Here is an 18,671-nt window from a genome sequence, read left to right on the forward strand (position 1 = left end):
TTCGACAGGGCGATACAGAGCAACATGGGGAGACCAACGTCAGATGACTTTACCAGCGTTTATTTGCCCCGTGGCGACGCGTGTCGGGACCGCGCGGTCGATTATACGTGACAGCGGCTGCCGCCTCACACACAGACAAACCCTGGACTCTGGGAGCGCTGGATGCAGCCCGGTTCTGCCACTGCTCTCGGGGAGGAAGTGATATCGAAGGAAACAGGGATTTTAAATTCTAAATTAAAGTCTCTTTGAATGCTCTCACAAATCAGTAAAAAAAAAAAAAAAATCACCCATATCAAAGGCATTACAAATATAAATCAGTTTTCTACCGCTTTTCAAAATATGAACATAAATCCAAAAACAGAAAAACTCTGTCAGAGTTGAGTCCCCCGTCTCCGGTAATAAGGAGCGGTTCGTTTTCGTTTGAGAAGGGACAGATATTTAGAAAAGACGAGACTGAGGCCCCCCCGGACTCACGATGAGCGTTTCTGCCTCTTGGAATGTGGCTGGCTCGGCCTGTCCTGGTCGCTGGCCCTGCCCCCCCGACTGCTGGCCCCGCCCCCCCGGCCGCGCCCCCCATGCTGACGAGTTCTCCTGCTGCGGCGCTCGCCATCGCTCTCCTCCTCCCGGTAATCCCTCCTGCTGGCGGCACGCTTGCTCTTCCTCCTGACGCCCTCCTCCCCCTCGCTGTCCTCTTCTTCCTCCTCCTCCTCGTCTCGCTGTCTGCTCCGCCGCGTCTTCCTGCCCCGCTCCGCCGTCCCTCTCCTGGGCCGGCCGGACTTGCCGTTCTGAATCTTCCTCCCCTCCTCCGTCTCCTCCTCCTCCTCGCTGCCCTGGTCGGAGTGGACCGGCGTGTCCTGCGGGCGCTTGCGTTGGCGCCGGCGCAGGTAGCCGAGGCCGGGCAGCAGCTTGTGCAGCAGCTCGGTGAAGCAGGCCTCGGTCTTGGCCATGCAGGAGAGCACGGCGCTGCCAGGGCGGTTGTACTCCTCGGCGTTGGAGAACACCAGCTTCACGTCCTCCAGGAAGTCCTGGGGGTGGCGGTACTGGCCCTCCGAGAACTTGGCCAGGATGCTGTGGAAGTCCATGGGGCTGGAGATGATGTCCAGATAGTCTTCCGCTTCCTCCACAGACACAGGCTCTCTGCAGGGAAGGGGGACAGGGTTCAGCTGTTATAACATGTAGTATCATTACATTTTACATTAGTCATTTAGCAGACGCTTTTATCCAAAGCGACTAACAATAATTGCATTTAATGTAGGAAAAGCCAATGTACTCGCCAGAACTCAAGTGCATCTCCTTTCTAAAACAAGTGAATAAGAGCATAATCTAGTGCTGAAGGAAAAGTGCAAGAATAGCAATCTGAAATACAATAAGTGTTTAGGAGGGAGGATTGTTGTAGTACTTCTTGAAGAGGTGAGTTTTGAGCCTGTGGCGAAAGATGGGCAGCGACTCTACTGTCCTGACATCAGTGGGCAGTTCATTCCACCACTGTGGGGCCAGGACAGAGAAGAGCCGTGACCGTGTCGATCGACCGCTGGAGCCTCGGAGTGACAGGGCAACCAGTCGCCCCGAGGTAGCAGAGCATGGCATTCAGGAGGGGGTGTAGGGTTTGACCATGGCCTGGAGGTAGGGGGGGCTGTTCCTTTCATTGGCCTGTAGGCTAGTGCCAGAGTTTTAAACTGGATGCGAGCTGCTACTGGGAGCCAGTGTAGAGAACGAAGTTGTGTGGGAGAATTTGGGGCGAGCAGCAACTTTCTGGACAAGTTCCAGGGGTTTAATCACTGTTATAACATGTATTATTACTACAGACGCAGGCTCTCTGCAGGGAGGGGGGTCAGAGTTCAGCTGTTATAACATGTAGTATTGTTAGAGACCTGCTGTTCCATACATCACATTGCAGCTGTACAGCTTGGGGACAGCAAAAAGACGGGTTTCAGGTGAACCCTGCTGTTGAGCTGTCTGTGTTGAGCTGTCTGTGTTGAGCCGTCTGTGTTGAGCTCACCTGAACGGCCAGCTGTAGCGGAACTTGACCATTTTCTGGACGATCTCCTCACACCTCTCCAGCTCCAGCACCTGTCTGCTCACCCCAGTCCTGGAGCTCTGACGCACCTGCAGCAACACAACACACGTCAACACTAACCTTAACCTAACATCACACGCGTCAACGCTAACCTTAACCTAACATTACACGCGTCAACACTAACCTTAACCTAACATTACACGCGTCAACGCTAACCTTAACCTAACATTACACGCGTCAACACTAACCTTAACCTAACATTACACGCGTCAACACTAACCTTAACCTAACATTACACACGTCTACACTAACCTTAACCTAACATTACACACGTCAACACTAGCCTTAAAGGGTTCCACATATGCTAAACTCAATCAAAAATGTATTTTTCACCCTCATTTCGGTTTTTGAGTCTTACTGATATGCCCAGTCCCAATTCCTAACACTCGCTGCTCTCTCTGTATTGCCCGTGAGCGCTTTCCCCCCCTCCCCCCTCCTATCAATTGCTTCATTTTCCGGAAGTGGGGGCCCTGACGTCACGTTTTTTGAGAATTTGCATACTTCGCCCCTGATTAGCATATTTAGATTGTTGCGTAGGCCACCTTATCATTTACCTAGCCTCGCGTCTCCAGTCTGTCCTACGAGGATGGACATTAAATTTGGTAAACGGGGCCATGTCCTTGGCTGTTCTCTAACAAACAAGCCTCTCCACTCCCTCCCACGCGATGAAAGAAAAGATAAGTGGTTGAATTTTATTTATAATTGTAATATTCCCGAAACCCTTCCTAAATCAGTCTTAGTGTGCGCTGCGCACTTTACTCGCGTATCGTTCATAAATCTCGGCCAGTTTGAACAAGGACTTGCAAAGTTCCTGCTTCTAAGGAACGATGCTATACCAACTGTTCGTGAAGACGCTGAAACTGTAAGTACAAAAATACCAAACTCCACGAGTTGTGCTTTGTGTGTGTGGATGGTGGCTGTTGTAGCCGGCGCGATAACGTTAGTATTATTCTAACAGGCACTTAGATTGTTTACAGTTGGCTCGCCTATTTGCTATTTTGGTAATAACGTTAGGCCTATGTGACTGCTATTTTAGCCTCCTGGTTTAACTAAAAAGGCTCGGGTACATTAGCCAACAAGTTGCTGGTAAGCTATAGACCTTTTTCTGTGCAACGTCATCATCCTGTTTCGAAATTGCACACGCATCGCTGTAATGACACCTGTCAATAGAATCGATGCATTTGATTGATGCACCTGGTGGCAACCCTAACCCTAACGGCTGGTGGTTGTCGTTTTCTGGATCGCTAGGTGGGTCAAAATCGTAAGGAACCAAATTAGCTGCCATCTTTTCAAAACAGCAAAGTGGGCGGTAACATTACCTGGCGGGAACTAATTTAAATAAATAATTAGCATACTCTGAATCAAGTCAATTCAGCCTGGGTGGGGGGGGGGGGGGGGGATACTAAAATAGCCCTGATAAATAAATACATGTTTATTCAGACCAAACACATAGAACACATTTTCGGGACCAAAGGTAGAGATAGAAGGTAGGTTAAATTAGCATATGTGGAACCCTTTAACCTAACATTACACGCGTCAACACTAACCTTAACCTAACATTACACGCGTCAACACTAACCTTAGCCCAACATTACACACGTCAACACTAACCTTAACCTAACATTACACGCGTCAACACTAACCTTAAAGTCGCAATTGGTCAGTGTTCACCTATGCAACGATATATGCCAAAAAAAGTACTAAATTCTACTTTTGTTGTAATCTTATATCAAAGTATATAATTTCTTACTTCCTGGAAAAAATACAGGTATTGATTTTTTTTGTCACACGTGCGCTAGGCAGAGAGCTAGGCTTGCAGCTACTGTAGGCTGCAGCTATGCTAGCTAAAAATCGCATTCTACAGATGAAAATTAGCTTCTCTAGCCATCATCTAGTGCAATAAATGTATTGTGCATTCATACATTCAAACATAAGGTAGGCTAAATATCCTTCGGTTGTATTCAGTTACAGTACTGGTGTTGCTGCTGTGTGTGTCTTATCTTCTATCACATTCGCTAACCTGTCACTCTTTGAATTGTTTGTGTAAGTCGGCATGTCTGTCTGGAAAGATGCTTTGCCAGGTTGGTTGTATTGGCTCCCTTGGTTTGTATAGATTTGTAGCATCATTTACAGATGGGCAAATGTCCGTGAGCTTGCCCTCACTGTCGGCTCTGTAAGCAAAATATGCCAGATTTCGCTGCGCGCATCAGCTTTATCGACAAGCTGTGGACAGTCGACATTTGTACTTGTAGCCATCTCAGGTTAGCTACCATCCTCTCGAACATGCGTGCATATGAGGGGGGAAAAACTGTTGTGCTGCTCGCTGCAGAGTGACGCGAGGAGAGAGAGAGAGCGCGCGCACACACCCACACACATATACTGCCCCGCGACTCGGGGATCTTGGGAGAGAGAAGCAGAGCACTATTAGCCTACAAACAAACACGGCTTCACCGTCGCTAATCTCATATATATATCGTCCCCTAAAATAAGACTCTGAGTACATGAGTATACCGTACTGACCGTAATATAAGACCCTGAGTACATGAATATATATTACATATTACATGAAAAAACACCCATGTAGCCCATCTGACGCAGGCCGAATGCGGTGACTAAACCAGGAACTCTAATGTTAAAACTTACCAACAAAATACCACTTCAAGAACTGAAATTGTGAAAATAACGGTCAGAACACACTATTGCAATGACAAACTGACAAACAAAATGATTACCAGCCTCAGATTGTTTTTCACTGCCGTAGCGTTATAGCTTGCAGGATTTGGTTTGATTATAGATTATAGCTATGGTGCTCTAACGTTAGCTGTGAACAACTTTAGCTGGCTTCAGTCAGGGCGCTCTATCCAAGTCTAGACCCTGAATATAAGACCACCCCAAGTTTTTCCAGGAAAAAAAAACTTTTATATTTGGGTCAATATGGTAAATAACATCTAAAGGTGTCTGCACACTGCCCCAACCAACACCAGCGTTGGATTGGTATGCCATGTTTGTTGGTGACTGTTGGCGTGGATTGGAAGGATTTTGCAGCTGAATTTTAAATTCCAATTCCAACATTCTAACAACTGCCAACTTTAGAATGTTGGGTGTTGGTTGGCGTTGGTTGGGGCTGTGTGCAGACACCTTAGAACAACACATTATTAGTAATCTGTCAATAGATAGATTGTCACATGAACACAGGTTCCCTAAAAATGTTGAAGACAGAATATAAACAGCTGTTTACTCGTGTGTTTGTTCTCACCAGCTCGTCGATGTCTGCGGGGCTGCTGGGAGCGGCCCTCTGTTTGCTGCCCCGGCCACTAGGGGGAGACTGTTTCTTAGTCCCGCTCTTACTGGAACCTTTGGAGCGAGAAGACTGCTGCTTGTTCTTCTTCCTCGGTCTCACTGTGGAGCAGAATCCTCAGATTAATAAACACTTCAACTCAATTAATTTAAAGGTCATACAAATATTATACATAAAAGTAATACAAATAGTATTGACAAATGTGCTGATCTGTAAGAGACATTTTCTAAGGCAAAAAGCTGTGAATTGTGTATTTTTATGACATAAAAAGCAAGGCTCCTGTCTGTCTAGCAGGGCCAGCACATCTCAGCTGGGGGGTTAAGCTACATGTACCTCAGTGTGCACTAGGATGAGACCGTGTATGTATGGAGAAGAGACAGAGAAAGAGTTCCTCAAACTATGTGGCGGGGATGAGGGACGAGTCGCTGGACCACACAGTCCTCCTCCTGGCTCTACACAAACACAATGGTCTGTGGCTACCCAGCGTACGGGGCTGAACTCACAGAGGATCACCCTGCCACATACCCTCAGCCTAGCCGGGTGAGAGGCCCTGCGGATCAAAGGGGCTCCCGGACCACTCAGACCACGGGCAGGGACAGAACAGGTCCCACAATCCCCCAGGAGAGAACAGGACCCACAATCCCTCAGGAGAGAACAGGACCCACATTCCCCCAGGAGAGAACAGGACCCAGGTTCCCTCAGGAGAGAACAGGACCCAGGTTCCCTCAGGAGAGAACAGGACCCATGTTCCCACAGGACCCAGAATCCCTCAGGAGAGAACAGGACCCAGAATCCCTCAGGAGAGAACAGGACCCAGAATCCCTCAGGAGAGAACAGGACCCAGAATCCCTCTCGCATTCCAGTCCCTCTGCAGCCTCCTACTGAGCCTGGTGGATCACTGCTCTAGAGCTACAGACACAGCTGGTGGATCACTGCTCTAGAGCTACAGACACAGCTGGTGGATCACTGCTCTAGAGCTACAGACACAGCTGGTGGATCACTGCTCTAGAGCTACAGACACAGCTGGTGGATCACTGCTCTAGAGCTACAGACACAGCTGGTGGATCACTGCTCTAGAGCTACAGACAGCTGGTGGATCCCTGTATATCTACACAGAGCTGGTGGATCCCTGTAGATCTACAGACAGAGCTGGTGGATCCCTGTAGATCTACAGACAGAGCTGTGGGTCAGAGGGTCTTTCTCAGGGGTAGACTGGGTAGAGTTGGACCAGGTCCCTTGCCAGGTAGTGACCTTAACACGGGGTGATATGGGGCAGGCTGCCCTCTAGAGGTGCGTGCACTCACAGCTGTGGCCCATGGCCTTGTAATCATTATCCTCCTCATCATCATCCTCGTCTTCCGACTCTTCCTCAGACTCCTCGTCTTCCTCTTCCTCAGTATCCTCGTTGTAGTTCCTGTAACAGACGTCATTAGTACCTGGACAAAACAACCACCACAGGAATGCAGTCTAGAGCAGACTTAGAAAACAACGTGTTTAAAAGGGAGCTCCAAGATATTGAACATTGTTTTTGCGCTCACCAGGAGTGTAGTAAAACAATCCGAAACAAACTGTTGATGGAACTATTACATCAACAGTACAAACGTCAACTAAAACCTACCAGTGTTTCTCCTACCACTGCTGTGGAGGGGCAAAAGAAAGACCCCAAAAGCCAAAAATAGTGGACTTTTAGATCGCTAACATTTAGCATATGTCAGAATATTTTCTGTTGCTGTAGCTATAAGTAATGTAACCACAGTTTAGCGCATGTCTTCTGACGTTAGTAACTATGTAGGCTAACATTAGCTAGGCTATATGTTGTGGACTAAATGGTGTCGCATTCAAGCTAGTTTTCCCCATTCAGGCTATGCATTTTTCAGCAATGCTTTAGCGATTTCTTTTCAGCTTTCACACCCACTTTTCAGCTTTCTAGTAATATGGTTTTGTGTTCTAAATAAATATTGTTAATATTGTTCAGAGGTGTAAACCGATCACAGGTGAAAAAGGTGACAAACATGCAAACCCATACATTAGGGCTGCACGATTATGACAAAAGATAATTGCGATTATTTGCTTAAAAATGGTAATTGCGATTAATAATTGCGATTAATATTTCAAAGTAATAGCTTTAGCTCTGCACAGTTTGCATATGACCTGCTGGGCTTGAGCGACATCATCTTTTTCGTAACCACTCAGCGGGAACGCATGTGATTGGTCAGACAGTATAAGTGCCTGTGATTCGTCCGTGTAGTCATAGCACACTCAATTCAAAGCAAAATTATTAATCACATTAATTGCAGCCTGTTGCGATTAGTTAATCGCGGAGGTCATAATCGCGATTTCGATTAATTCACAATTAATTGTGCAGCCCTACCATACTGTACATACACAGATCAAACAAATTACCTGTTTTGGATTAAAAACGGCTATTTTCACCTAAAGGTGACAAGTCTGCACCCCTGATTGTTAATATGCCTTTACCCAAGCACTCGTTTCATTTCAGCTCAGTGCAGAGAAATGCTCCGATACTAACAAACATGGATATATATGCTAACAAATGCCTTACTGCACGTGTCTACGATGACACTGTCAACACCATGTATTGGTGACATGCCCGTCCCGCCACAACTAGTAGTCTCGGGGGGCCTGCCAACCCCCCACTGAAAAAAATCCTATGGGAAACAATGGCCTACGATCACTAAAAGGGTACTGATTCATAACCATTTACAGTTATCTCAGACTCTTTTTTTAAAGTTCACAGTGAGGACCAAACCGAGCACTCCTGGACTGAATGTTGGTTTATGATTATGGTTACACCCCTATGCCTGCATTAGTCAGAGACATCTGAATCCTTCTACAAAAACAAGCTCTGGGCCCTCTGGGGGTGAGAGGGGCTACCTGTTCCTCTGGGGGTGAGAGGGGCTACTTGTTCCTCTGGGGGTGAGAGGGGCTACTTGTTCCTCTGGGGGTGAGAGGGGCTACTTGTTCCTCTGGGGGTGAGAGGGGCTACTTGTTCCTCTGGGGGTGAGGGGGGCTACCTGTTCCTCTGAGGGTGAGAGGGGCTACCTGTTCCTCTGGGGGTGAGAGGGGCTACCTGTTCCTCTGGGGGTGAGAGGGGCTACTTGTTCCTCTGGGGGTGAGAGGGGCTACTTGTTCCTCTGGGGGTGAGAGGGGCTACCTGTTGCGGGAGCAGCGTCGGGCCACGGGGGGCTGGCAGGCGGGACAGAGCCACTCCCCGGGGGGGATACGGTGGAGGATGGGCCTCAGGCAGTACAGGTGGAAGGCCTTGTTACACTCGTCACACAGGATCAGCTTGTCATCCTCTCCTGGGAGAGAGAGAGAGAGGGGAGAGTCAGGCAACAGCACATCTACAAACCATCTATACGTTTAGACAAACAATTCACCACTGACTGACATCACTCCACAAGCATCATGTGCTGAGATGTACCCAAAATAAAGAAGAGGCCAGCAACATGTCGTCTAGGCATAAACGTTCGAAAGTGTGGTTACATTTCACGCGACAAGATGACAACACGGCCACTTGCAATGCTTGCAAAAAACGTATCATCAAAGGGAAATACTACAAATATGCAAAAACATTTGGCCACACAGCATGCGATAACTTTGCAGGAATGTCCCGTTTTTGATGCGCTCCAGGGTACAGCAGCGCAGCTAACGTTAGTGTAGTCGAAGGTAAACTCCTCCAGAGTCCCTGTCTATTGTGTTAGTAAACCAGCTTTCACTATATGAATAATCTCCATTTCCATCCATGTAATTTAGATGATGCCGTTCAGAGTCAGGCTGGTGGCAGTCGGTCTGGGTCAGAGGCTACTTCTTGTAGAAGTAGTAGAATTGTTAATTCTCCATACAGTTGATGGTTGCAGACCTACTCAGTTACATTTGGACTTCACTTGATTGTATTTGTTGCCAGTTGCCGCTGCTAGTTTTATTTTTGTCAGCTCAGCTCATATACCCTTTTTAAATGGAAGGAGCATTGTAATTTCTACTAGTAACATGTTAGACTGTTATTGGACAGAATAATTCATGTTTTATTTATCTTTTTCTATAGAAAAAATACTGATTTGTTTATGTCAGTTTTATTTTTAGTTCAAGGTGAATACACGTTAAAAAAAAACAGCGCTGTAATTGTCATGTTCAAAGTATGTATAAAAGAAAATGTATGTTAATAAACCTGTTTGTACTCTTTTTCCCAATGAGAATCGATAAGGAATCGGATCGATAAGCAGAATCGAAATCGCTAAAATCTTATCAATATCCATCCCTATGGGCTCATGTCTAGTTCACCTGCTGGTCTGTAGCTGTTTAGTTCAGCTGGTCTGTAGCTGTCTAGTTCAGCTGATCTGTAGCTGTCTAGTTCAACTTGTCTGTAGCTGTGTGGGAGTGGTGGTCTGTAGTTGTGTGGGGGTGGTGGTCTGTAGCGGTCTAGTTCAGCTGGTCTGTAGTTGTGTGGGGGTGGTGGTGTGTAGTGGTGTGGGGGTTGTGGTCTGTAGCTGGTCTCTAGTGGTGTGGGGGTGGCAGTCTGTAGTTGTGTGGGGGTGGCGGTCTGTAGCTGGTCTGTAGTTGTGTGGGGGTGGTGGTCTGTAGTTGTGTGGGGGTGGTGGTCTGTAGTGGTGGGGGGTGGCGGTCTGTAGCTGGTCTGTAGTTGTGTGGGGGTGGTGGTCTGTAGTGGTGTGGGGGTGGCGGTCTGTAGCTGGTCTGTAGTTGTGTGGGGGTGGTGGTCATCTGGACCAGTGGGACACCCCCCTGGCCTGAGCCTGTCCCTATGCTGCTGGGGGCTCAGGTCTCTCTTCCTCAGCTGGACTACAGACTCTCAACACTAAAGAGAAGTGAACCGCTCAATCAAAGTGCTCAAGAAATACTTTAAACACAGCCACTGAGATATATAACCACTGAGATATAGAGTGGACACCCAATAAACTGTACTGAGGAAGGCTGCAAATGTTGCTTTGATACACCAACTGTCCATGTTTGGAATAGCCAGTCTTGGACCCAGACATCCAGACTGGGTTCACAGTAAAGAGGAACTCTGGTTGGGATTACATCTTAACGCTCTGCGAGAAACTCCCTGTCGACCTCCGCCAGCATGGCGTTGAGGGACCCCTAGCCTTAACGCCAGACTTATGAGAGTTCTGTCGCTGATACGCTACGTAAGCTACGCTAACTACGTTACTGCATGCTGCAGATCTCTCTATGGGTCTGGGACACTTCATGAAAAAAATCAGTTGTTAAAATCCTGGCAATTCTTTGGTAGTGCCGGAAGTCTGGCGACACCAATCAGTAACAACTTTTGCGTTCAGGCGCTCCCACTCATAGCTATGCCCCGCCCATCTGACCTGGGGTAGCGTCTCTCATTAGCTGCTGCGACCTGTCACTCTTTCAATGTTGACCCATCGATACGCCCTCAGAACACCAGCTTGGGCGGTGAAGTGGCACAGACTCTTATGTAGTATGTGGAGCGCAGCGATTCAGCGTAAATATTAGGGCTGGGTTTAAAAAATCGATTCATCGATTCTGAATCGATTCTGAATCAAATGATTCAGAATCGATTCATGAATCCCAAAATCGATCTTTTATTTAATGAATGAATAAATGAAAGAATGAATAGTTCATTAATTAATTCGATGATTCATTCATTCATTCATTTTTGGAAATCAGTATCCGTAGTATTGATGTGTTGCATAACTTGGCAGTCATGTAATTAAGGTTACAGCTAAAAAAAAAAAAGGTTTTAGTAACACTAACCGAATCGATATTGAATCAAATCGAATCGAATCAAATCGTGATAATCGATTCCGAACCTTGTGAATCGGAATCGAATCGATTCTTGAAATTCGACTCGATACCCAGCCCTAGTAAATATGAGAGTCTGGAGAGACGGAGGGAGTCTGGAGAGAGACTGCCGGAGCACCCACCTTTCTTGCGGCAGACCTTGCAGCGGGCGTTCTCCGCGGACATGTCCCACTTGATGCAGGCGTCCAGCATCCCCAGCAGCACGTGCATGCGGGAGAAGGTCTGCGCCTCGCGGATCGCCGTCTTCCACTTCTCCACCGCCGTCGCCACCTGCAGGTCGGGGGAGGAACACACATGACGGTGGATCTCACCCCAGGGATTATTAATCTATAGCATGATGTAGATAATATGCCCATGCCCCCTGGGATTATTTATATTCATATTCATTTATAGCATGTACATAATCTATCCATACCTGTATCTTATCTTTATGATGTATAGATTTGTATTTCTTGTGTAATGTGTAAATGGTGTATTTGTAATGATCTGTAATGAGCAAATCTCGGAGCGGAACATTTCACTGTGACTGTGCACTACGTTACATGTGACAAATAAAGATCTGAATCTGAGAGAACAGCTGTCCCTTCAGCTCAATGTAAAAGAGGGGACGACCAAATCATGTTTAAAGGAGAATGCTCGTTTTTGACAACCTGGACCTTATTTACGGTATATTGTAAGACGTTTGACTCACCGAGATAACTTTGGTGTAATTCGGAGGCCTGTAGAAGAAATTTAAAATCCAGCGCGAGCCAAGTATATCCATGTAATGGCGATGGACGGGGCACTGAGAATGCAGCTTCTAAAAAATATATTTTCTGCCGCGAAACGGTTGTTTTCATCAATCTGTCTTTATGAATCACTAGTTGTGCTTACATAGAGCGAGGACTTGTTGTGGTTTTTCACATGCCTCTGTAATATGATCTTTAGAAACGTCTTTAGAAACGAAAAAGCTTCCCCACTTGCTCCAGCACGCATGCGCACAGCACGCAAGCGTTGCTCCAGAAAATAGATTTTTTAGAAGCTGCATTCTCAGTGCCCCGTCCGCCGCCATTACATGGATATACTTGGCTCGCGCTGGATTTTAAATTTCTTCTACAGGCCTCCGAATTACACCAAAGTTATCTCGGTGAGTCAAACGTCTTATAATATGCCGTAAATAAGGTCCAGGTTGTCAAAAACGAGCATTCTCCTTTAAGGGAAGTCCAGACTGTGCTGAGGAGTGTGTCCACCCACCCTGGCCTCCTCCGCCAGCTTCTTCTCCTCGTCCACCTCCTCCGCCTTGCTGCTCTCCTCGCCTCCGTGGCACCTCCTCTTCTTCTGCTTGGGAGCCATGAAGCCCTGGAGGAACTTCTTCACCACACGGCCCTGGATGGTGATGATGCACTCTCCAAAGTCCTTCAGGTTCTCCAGGGCGCCCACCTGAGGGTGGACACACACAAACAGAGGGGTCAGGGTTCTGGACACACACACAGAGGGGTCAGGGTTCTGGACGGACGGACGGACGGACGGACGCACGCACACACACGCGCGCACACACACACACACACACACACACACACACACACACACACACACACACACACACACACACACAGAGGGGTCAGGGTTCTGGACACACAGAGGGGTCAGGGTTCTGGACACACACAGAGGGGTCAGGGTTCTGGACACACACACGCACACAAACAGAGGGGTCAGGGTTCTGGACACACAAACAGAGGGGTCAGGGTTCTGGACACACACAGAGGGGTCAGGGTTCTGGACACACACAGAGGGGTCAGGGTTCTGGACACACAGAGGGGTCAGGGTTCTGGACACATACACACAGAGGGGTCAGGGTTCTGGATGGACGGACGGACACACGTCAGGGTTCTGGACACAAACACAGAGGGGTCAGGGTTCTGGACACACACACAGAGGGGTCAGGGTTCTGAAGGATATGGCACATGGTAAAGGGACTGCACTTATATAGCCCTTTTATCCAAAGCGCTTTACAATGGCCTCTCATTCACCCAGTCACACACCAATAGTGGCAGCTGCCAAGCAAGGCCTGCTTCTTCTTTGCCGTTTAGGTAAGGTTGATTCGTCCTCTCCTCCGAGGCTCGGGGCTATCCTTTTACCACCCCGAGCCTGGGTGAGGGGTCACCCAGGCTATATATCCGGGCACACCTCCAGGAGCCACGTCACCGTTTCGTCATCCACGACCGTCAGGCCATGCATTCCATTGGGTGCCCGATATATCGGACAGTCCTGGATGACGTGGTCTGCGGTTTGTTCCTCGCTACCACACCCAAGCCCCATCTGTGCATCGATGAGCGGAAGCGTCCGACGCCGGTCCGGAGGCGATTAAGCCTCACCCACGCCAGTCTGGGTAAGTCCATCCCAGGAGGGGAAGGACCGGCGGCCGGGATGAAATCACAGAGTCTGGCGGTGTTCTCCTCCCACTCTACACACCAGATGTGGTCTCGACTTGAGATGCCAGGGAGGCTCCGCTGTTGCAGTGAGCCTGTCGTAGAGCAGGTGGTTAGGCTCCACGGCCCGGCAGGCAAGACGTGCTGTGGTTACTTTGCGGGCTGGATGCCTGCAAGGATGGGGAGGTTGTCCACAGGAGTGGGGCGCAGGCATCCTGTCACGATGCGCAAGGCTTCGTTGATAGGCGGATCGATGAGGCGGGTGTGAGCACTGCGGAACCACACTTGTGCGCAATATTGACTGGTCAAGTAGACCAGGGCTAGGGCTGCCGTATGCTGTTTTTGCGCCGGCGCCCCAGCCTGATCAGACCAGTTGCCTCATCAACACCACACGAGCTGTTAACTTCTTGCGCAGTGACTCGAGGTGTCGGCGGAATGTGAGCGACCTGTCCAATGTCACACCGAGATAGGTTGGTTCAGAGCAGCATGGCAGGAGTGTTCCATCGATGTGCACTCGGATCTCACGTTTGGCTTCCTTGTTTTTAAAGTGGAAGGCCGCCAACACCGTCTTTGCCTCACTGAGCTTCAATCTCCATTTCCGGAGGTATGCCGCTAGTGTCTGCATGTCCTGGCTCAAGGTCTCCTCCACGGCCTGTCAGTCTCCAGCTGAGTACACCAGCGAGAGGTCGTCTGCGTAGGCATACTTACTGGAGACTGGACGGCAGGTCGTAGGTGAAGATGTTATAAAGGAGGGGGGCCAGGACAGATCCCTGGGGGACACCGTTCTTAAAGCTTCTCAACCTGCTTCGCTGCTTCGTGGTGAGGGTAAAGCTGCGGTTTTGGACAAGCTCCATAATCATGCTGACCATGTGCCTGTCCGGCAGCAGGCAGAGCAGCTTGCAGGTGAGTCTGCTGTGCCATACGGTGTCGTTGGCAGCCGTCAGGTCTATACAGATGGCCCCGGCCTTCTTTTTGGCTGAAAAGCTGTCCTCGTCTTGAATCATCAAAGTGACTTGATCTATGGTCAATCTCCCACGTCGGAACCTGGCCTGCTCCTGTAGGAGCAGCGAGTCGATGATTGGTTCGACGCGGGCGTGGATGAGATGCTCAAGGATCTTGAAGGGGATACATAACAGAGAGATGGGACGGTAACTCTTGTGAACCCCTTCAGGCTTATTCGGCTTAGGGATCGCAACAACTAGGGCTCTTCTCCAGATTTTGGGGATCTTGAGTTGGCGCAAGCAGGAAGAGAGGAACGCTCTTAACGGACCTCCAGGCAGGTGCGGCATGGGAGTATAAGTTCCGGGCGGATGGAGTCAGGTCACAGAGCTTTCCTCCGGTGTGAATTCACCAGAGATGTTACCGCTGCTAGGAGTTGTGGCCTTCCAGAGATCACACTTCTTTTGCCAAGAGACGTGACGATTCGTGGTCTTTGCGCTCGTATGTCCCACTTTTCACAAATCATGATGCGATTCTAGCCTGCTCATTGGGAGTAATTTGGGGTGTCGGTGTCTTTAACCAAGGACACATCGACATGTGGACAGGAGGAGGCGGGATTCGAACCGCTGACGCTACGATCATTGCACGACCCGCTCTAACCTCATGAGGCACAGCCCCCCACCCCCCCTCCCCTGGAACAGCTCTGGAGACCGAGTGAAGAGCATGAGGGATACAGCTGAGTGGTCAGTAGAGAAACACCATCCTGTACACTGACTGCGTGAAGCAGCAATGTGCCTACAGACCTTCTTCTCCAGCTTGGCGTCGTCCAGGTAGCCGAGGCCTCCCTTGTGCAGGCGTGAGGCCACCTCCAGGATGTCGCTGCGCAGGTACTTGAGCAGCTCCTGGTGGCCGTCGCAGGTCCTGAGTCCTGCACGCACCGTACGCGTCCGGTGGATAGAATGGAGGATGTCTTGGTACCTGGGGGACATTCAGTACACCGTCAACAGAGAGAGAGAGAAAGAGAGTGATTGTGAGTGAGTGAGTGAGTGAGTGAGTGAGTGAGTGAGTGAGTGAGTGAGTGAGTGACTGACTGAGTGACTGAGTGACTGAGTGAGGTGACTGAGTGAGTGAGTGATTGTGTGACTGAGTGAGTGAGTGTGCGGAGTCTATGGTGGATGAGTGTTCTCACCTGACTTGTAGCTTGCTCTTCAGCTCGCTCTCTCTGACTCCCTGAGGATGGAGGCTGTCCACCAGCTCATCCAGGTCTGCTGTAGTGTCGCACACAAACCTACCAAACAGGGACCAAACGCTTACCGGTTCTGCGGTCAAACCACAGTTAAGTGGTAGCAACATTGTCCACTGATAATACGCTGTACTGTGTGTACGACTGATTTAACGAGACACAAATAAGACAGAAGCGCTTATAAACAGTCTTATAACAGCTTTCACTTATTGTTGATGCGCACAGTAGCCATCTTGATTGACGTTGGTGAAGTCGGGATAGATTTTTTACGAGTAAAATGGTGGAAATCCTGAGTTCGGAGTGACGTATTGATGACGACTTTGACGTCGAACTCGGGAATCCCGATGTTTCCGATACAAATGGAACACACCTTAAATCTGAAGTTAACTTGCATGTGGGGACTTTGGAATGGATGGAAATGTCATAGTCTGTCTAACTTCCGAATAGCCTGTTTCAATGATGTAAACTGAAGCTTTCAGGGTAACCTACTCTTGTATAACACCACACGCTGTTCTGCTGCTGTAGGCTCATCGGGCGTAAACATTTAGTTTCACTTTCAGATTTGTATTGAAAGAAGAGAGGCGTACTATCAATTAGTGTCCGACCGATATGCTTTTTTTTTTTTAAGGCCGATCCGATACCGATTTTGGGGATCGTTGCAGTGGCCGATACCGATACGACACCGATATTTTGGGCCGATATTTGTGGCCGATATCCCAATATTTGGTGGCCGATATTCGGTGGTGGAGGACAATATTAAATTCACTTGCATCCCTCATAGCCAAACGTCGTATATTGCTACATTGGAAAAGTCTTAACCCCCCCTGGCACAACTTCTTGGTTGAAAGATTTAATGTATTTTCTGCATCTAGAACAAATCAAACACACGGTCAGAGGATCTTTACAAAGATTCCACAGAACTTGGGACCCCTTTTCTCTCCTATGTTACTACCTCTCTAACTTCAATAGACACTTAATTCTGACCAATACCTCTTTTTATTTCTCTGTCCTTTAAGTATTTACTTTTTACTTAGTTATTGCACATTTATTTTGTTTTTGTTATTTTTGTCATTTAAGTATTTTTGTCAATTTTAGTTTAGCATGGTTCATTGAGCACTGTTCATTTTTGTGTTTGTTTTTGCTTTTGTCTTATTGATATGCTAAAACTGTCAAACTTCCCATTTACTGCTGACTTGTACCGTTTGTTACATGTCTTGGAGTTTGCACAATAAATACATTTAAAAAAATATATATATATATTTTATTTTTTTTAACCGATAGCCGATATTTTTAAAAGTGTGAATATCGGCCCGATATATCGGTTAACCGATTAATCGGTCGGACTATACTATCAATGGAGAAAAAGTGTGTGTGTGTGTGTGAGAGATTGAGTGAGTAAGAGAGAATAATAGTGATAATGATTTCAGTGTATCAGTACTTCCAAAACACTTGAACGTGCTATCTTTAACCAACTGTCTTCGTACCTCCACCAGAACGACCTCCTAGATCCCCACCAATCCGGGTTCAAGGCTGGCCACTCGACAGAGACCGCCCTCCTTGCAGTAACGGAGTCACTCCATGCCGCGAGAGCGAACTCTCTCTCCTCTGTCCTGATACTCCTAGACCTGTCAGCAGCATTTGATACGGTAGACCACCAGATCCTCCTCTCCACCCTCGAGGAGAAAGGCATCGCTGGCTCTGCACAATCCCTGTTTGCATCCTACCTGACGGGCCGCTCCTACCAGGTGACATGGAGAGGGTCGACGTCGGAACGGCGTAGTCTGACTACGGGTCAGTCCTGGGTCCTCTCCTGTTTTCCCTCTACACTACATCTCTGGGCTCTGTCATTCACTCGCATGGCTTCTCCTATCACTGCTATGCCGATGACACCCAACTGGTCATTTCCCCCTTCTGATACAAAAGTGGAGACACGCATAGCTGGGTGCTTGGCTGACATCTCGGAGTGGATGACGACACATCACCTCAAGCTCAATCTGGACAAGACTGAGCTGCTGTTCCTCCCGGGGAAGGGCTGCCCGCACCGGGACCTGGCCATCACCATTGAAGACACAGTGGTGACCCCGACTCAGACTGCGAGGAATCTGGGTGTGACCCTGGATGACCAACTGTCATTTTCCGCACATGTCACATCCGTCACACGCTCCTGCAGATTCATGCTCTACAACATCAGGAGGATTCGCCCTTTCCTCACTAATGAAACGGCGCAGGTACTCATCCAGGCCCTGGTCATCTCCCGCCTGGACTACTGCAACTCCCTCCTCGCTGGGGCCCCCGGCGTCAGCCATTAAACCTCTGGAACTTGTCCAGAAAGCTGCTGCTCGCCTGGTGTTCAACCACCCCAAATTCTCCCACACAACTTCCCTCCTCCGTTCCCTACACTGGCTCCCTGTAGCGGCTCGCATCCAGTTTAAAACTCTGTCGCTAACCTACAGGGCAATGAAAGGAACAGCCCCCTCCTACCTCCAGGCCATGGTCAAACCCTACACCCCCTCCCGACCGCTACGCTCTGCTACCTCAGGGCGACTGGTTGCCCCGTCACTCTGAGGCTCCTGCGGTCGATCGACACGGTCACGGCTCTTCTCTGTCCTGGCCCCGCAGTGGTGGAATGAACTGCCCACTGATGTCAGGACAGCAGAGTCGCTGCCCATCTTTCGTCGCAGGCTCAAAACTCATCTCTTCAAGAAGTACTACAACAATCCTCCAGCCTAAGCACTTATTGTATTATATTATATCGCACTGTACTTTAGATTGCGATTCTTGCACTTTGCCTTCAGCACTAGATTATGCTCTTAGTCACTTGTTTTAGAGAGAAGATGCACTTGTGAGTTCTGGCAAGTAGTAGTACATTGGCTCTTCCTACGTTAAATGCAATTATTG

The 18,671-nt window shown here is 48.6% G+C and overlaps 1 protein-coding gene across 1 annotated transcript in view; it reads right to left on the bottom strand.

Annotated features, from left to right (window-relative positions):
* Positions 1-470: 470 nt before the first annotated feature.
* Positions 471-18,671, bottom strand: part of baz1b (bromodomain adjacent to zinc finger domain, 1B) — a gene marked incomplete at its 3' end in the record, with an annotated part of 33,214 nt that continues 15,013 nt past the window's right edge. Inside the window, exons 14-22 of the mRNA XM_084462029.1 lie at positions 15,720-15,818; positions 15,334-15,508; positions 12,417-12,602; positions 11,306-11,453; positions 8,551-8,698; positions 6,680-6,789; positions 5,334-5,476; positions 2,000-2,106; positions 471-1,137 (exon numbers count right to left, since the gene is read on the bottom strand). Of these exons, the coding sequence (XP_084318155.1) occupies positions 471-1,137; positions 2,000-2,106; positions 5,334-5,476; positions 6,680-6,789; positions 8,551-8,698; positions 11,306-11,453; positions 12,417-12,602; positions 15,334-15,508; positions 15,720-15,818 (1,783 nt within the window). The remainder of the gene's footprint in view (positions 1,138-1,999; positions 2,107-5,333; positions 5,477-6,679; positions 6,790-8,550; positions 8,699-11,305; positions 11,454-12,416; positions 12,603-15,333; positions 15,509-15,719; positions 15,819-18,671) is intronic.

The sequence above is a fragment of the Borostomias antarcticus genome, assembly GCF_949987555.1.
Source record: "Borostomias antarcticus genome assembly, chromosome: 1".
Classification (NCBI taxonomy): domain Eukaryota; kingdom Metazoa; phylum Chordata; class Actinopteri; order Stomiiformes; family Stomiidae; genus Borostomias; species Borostomias antarcticus.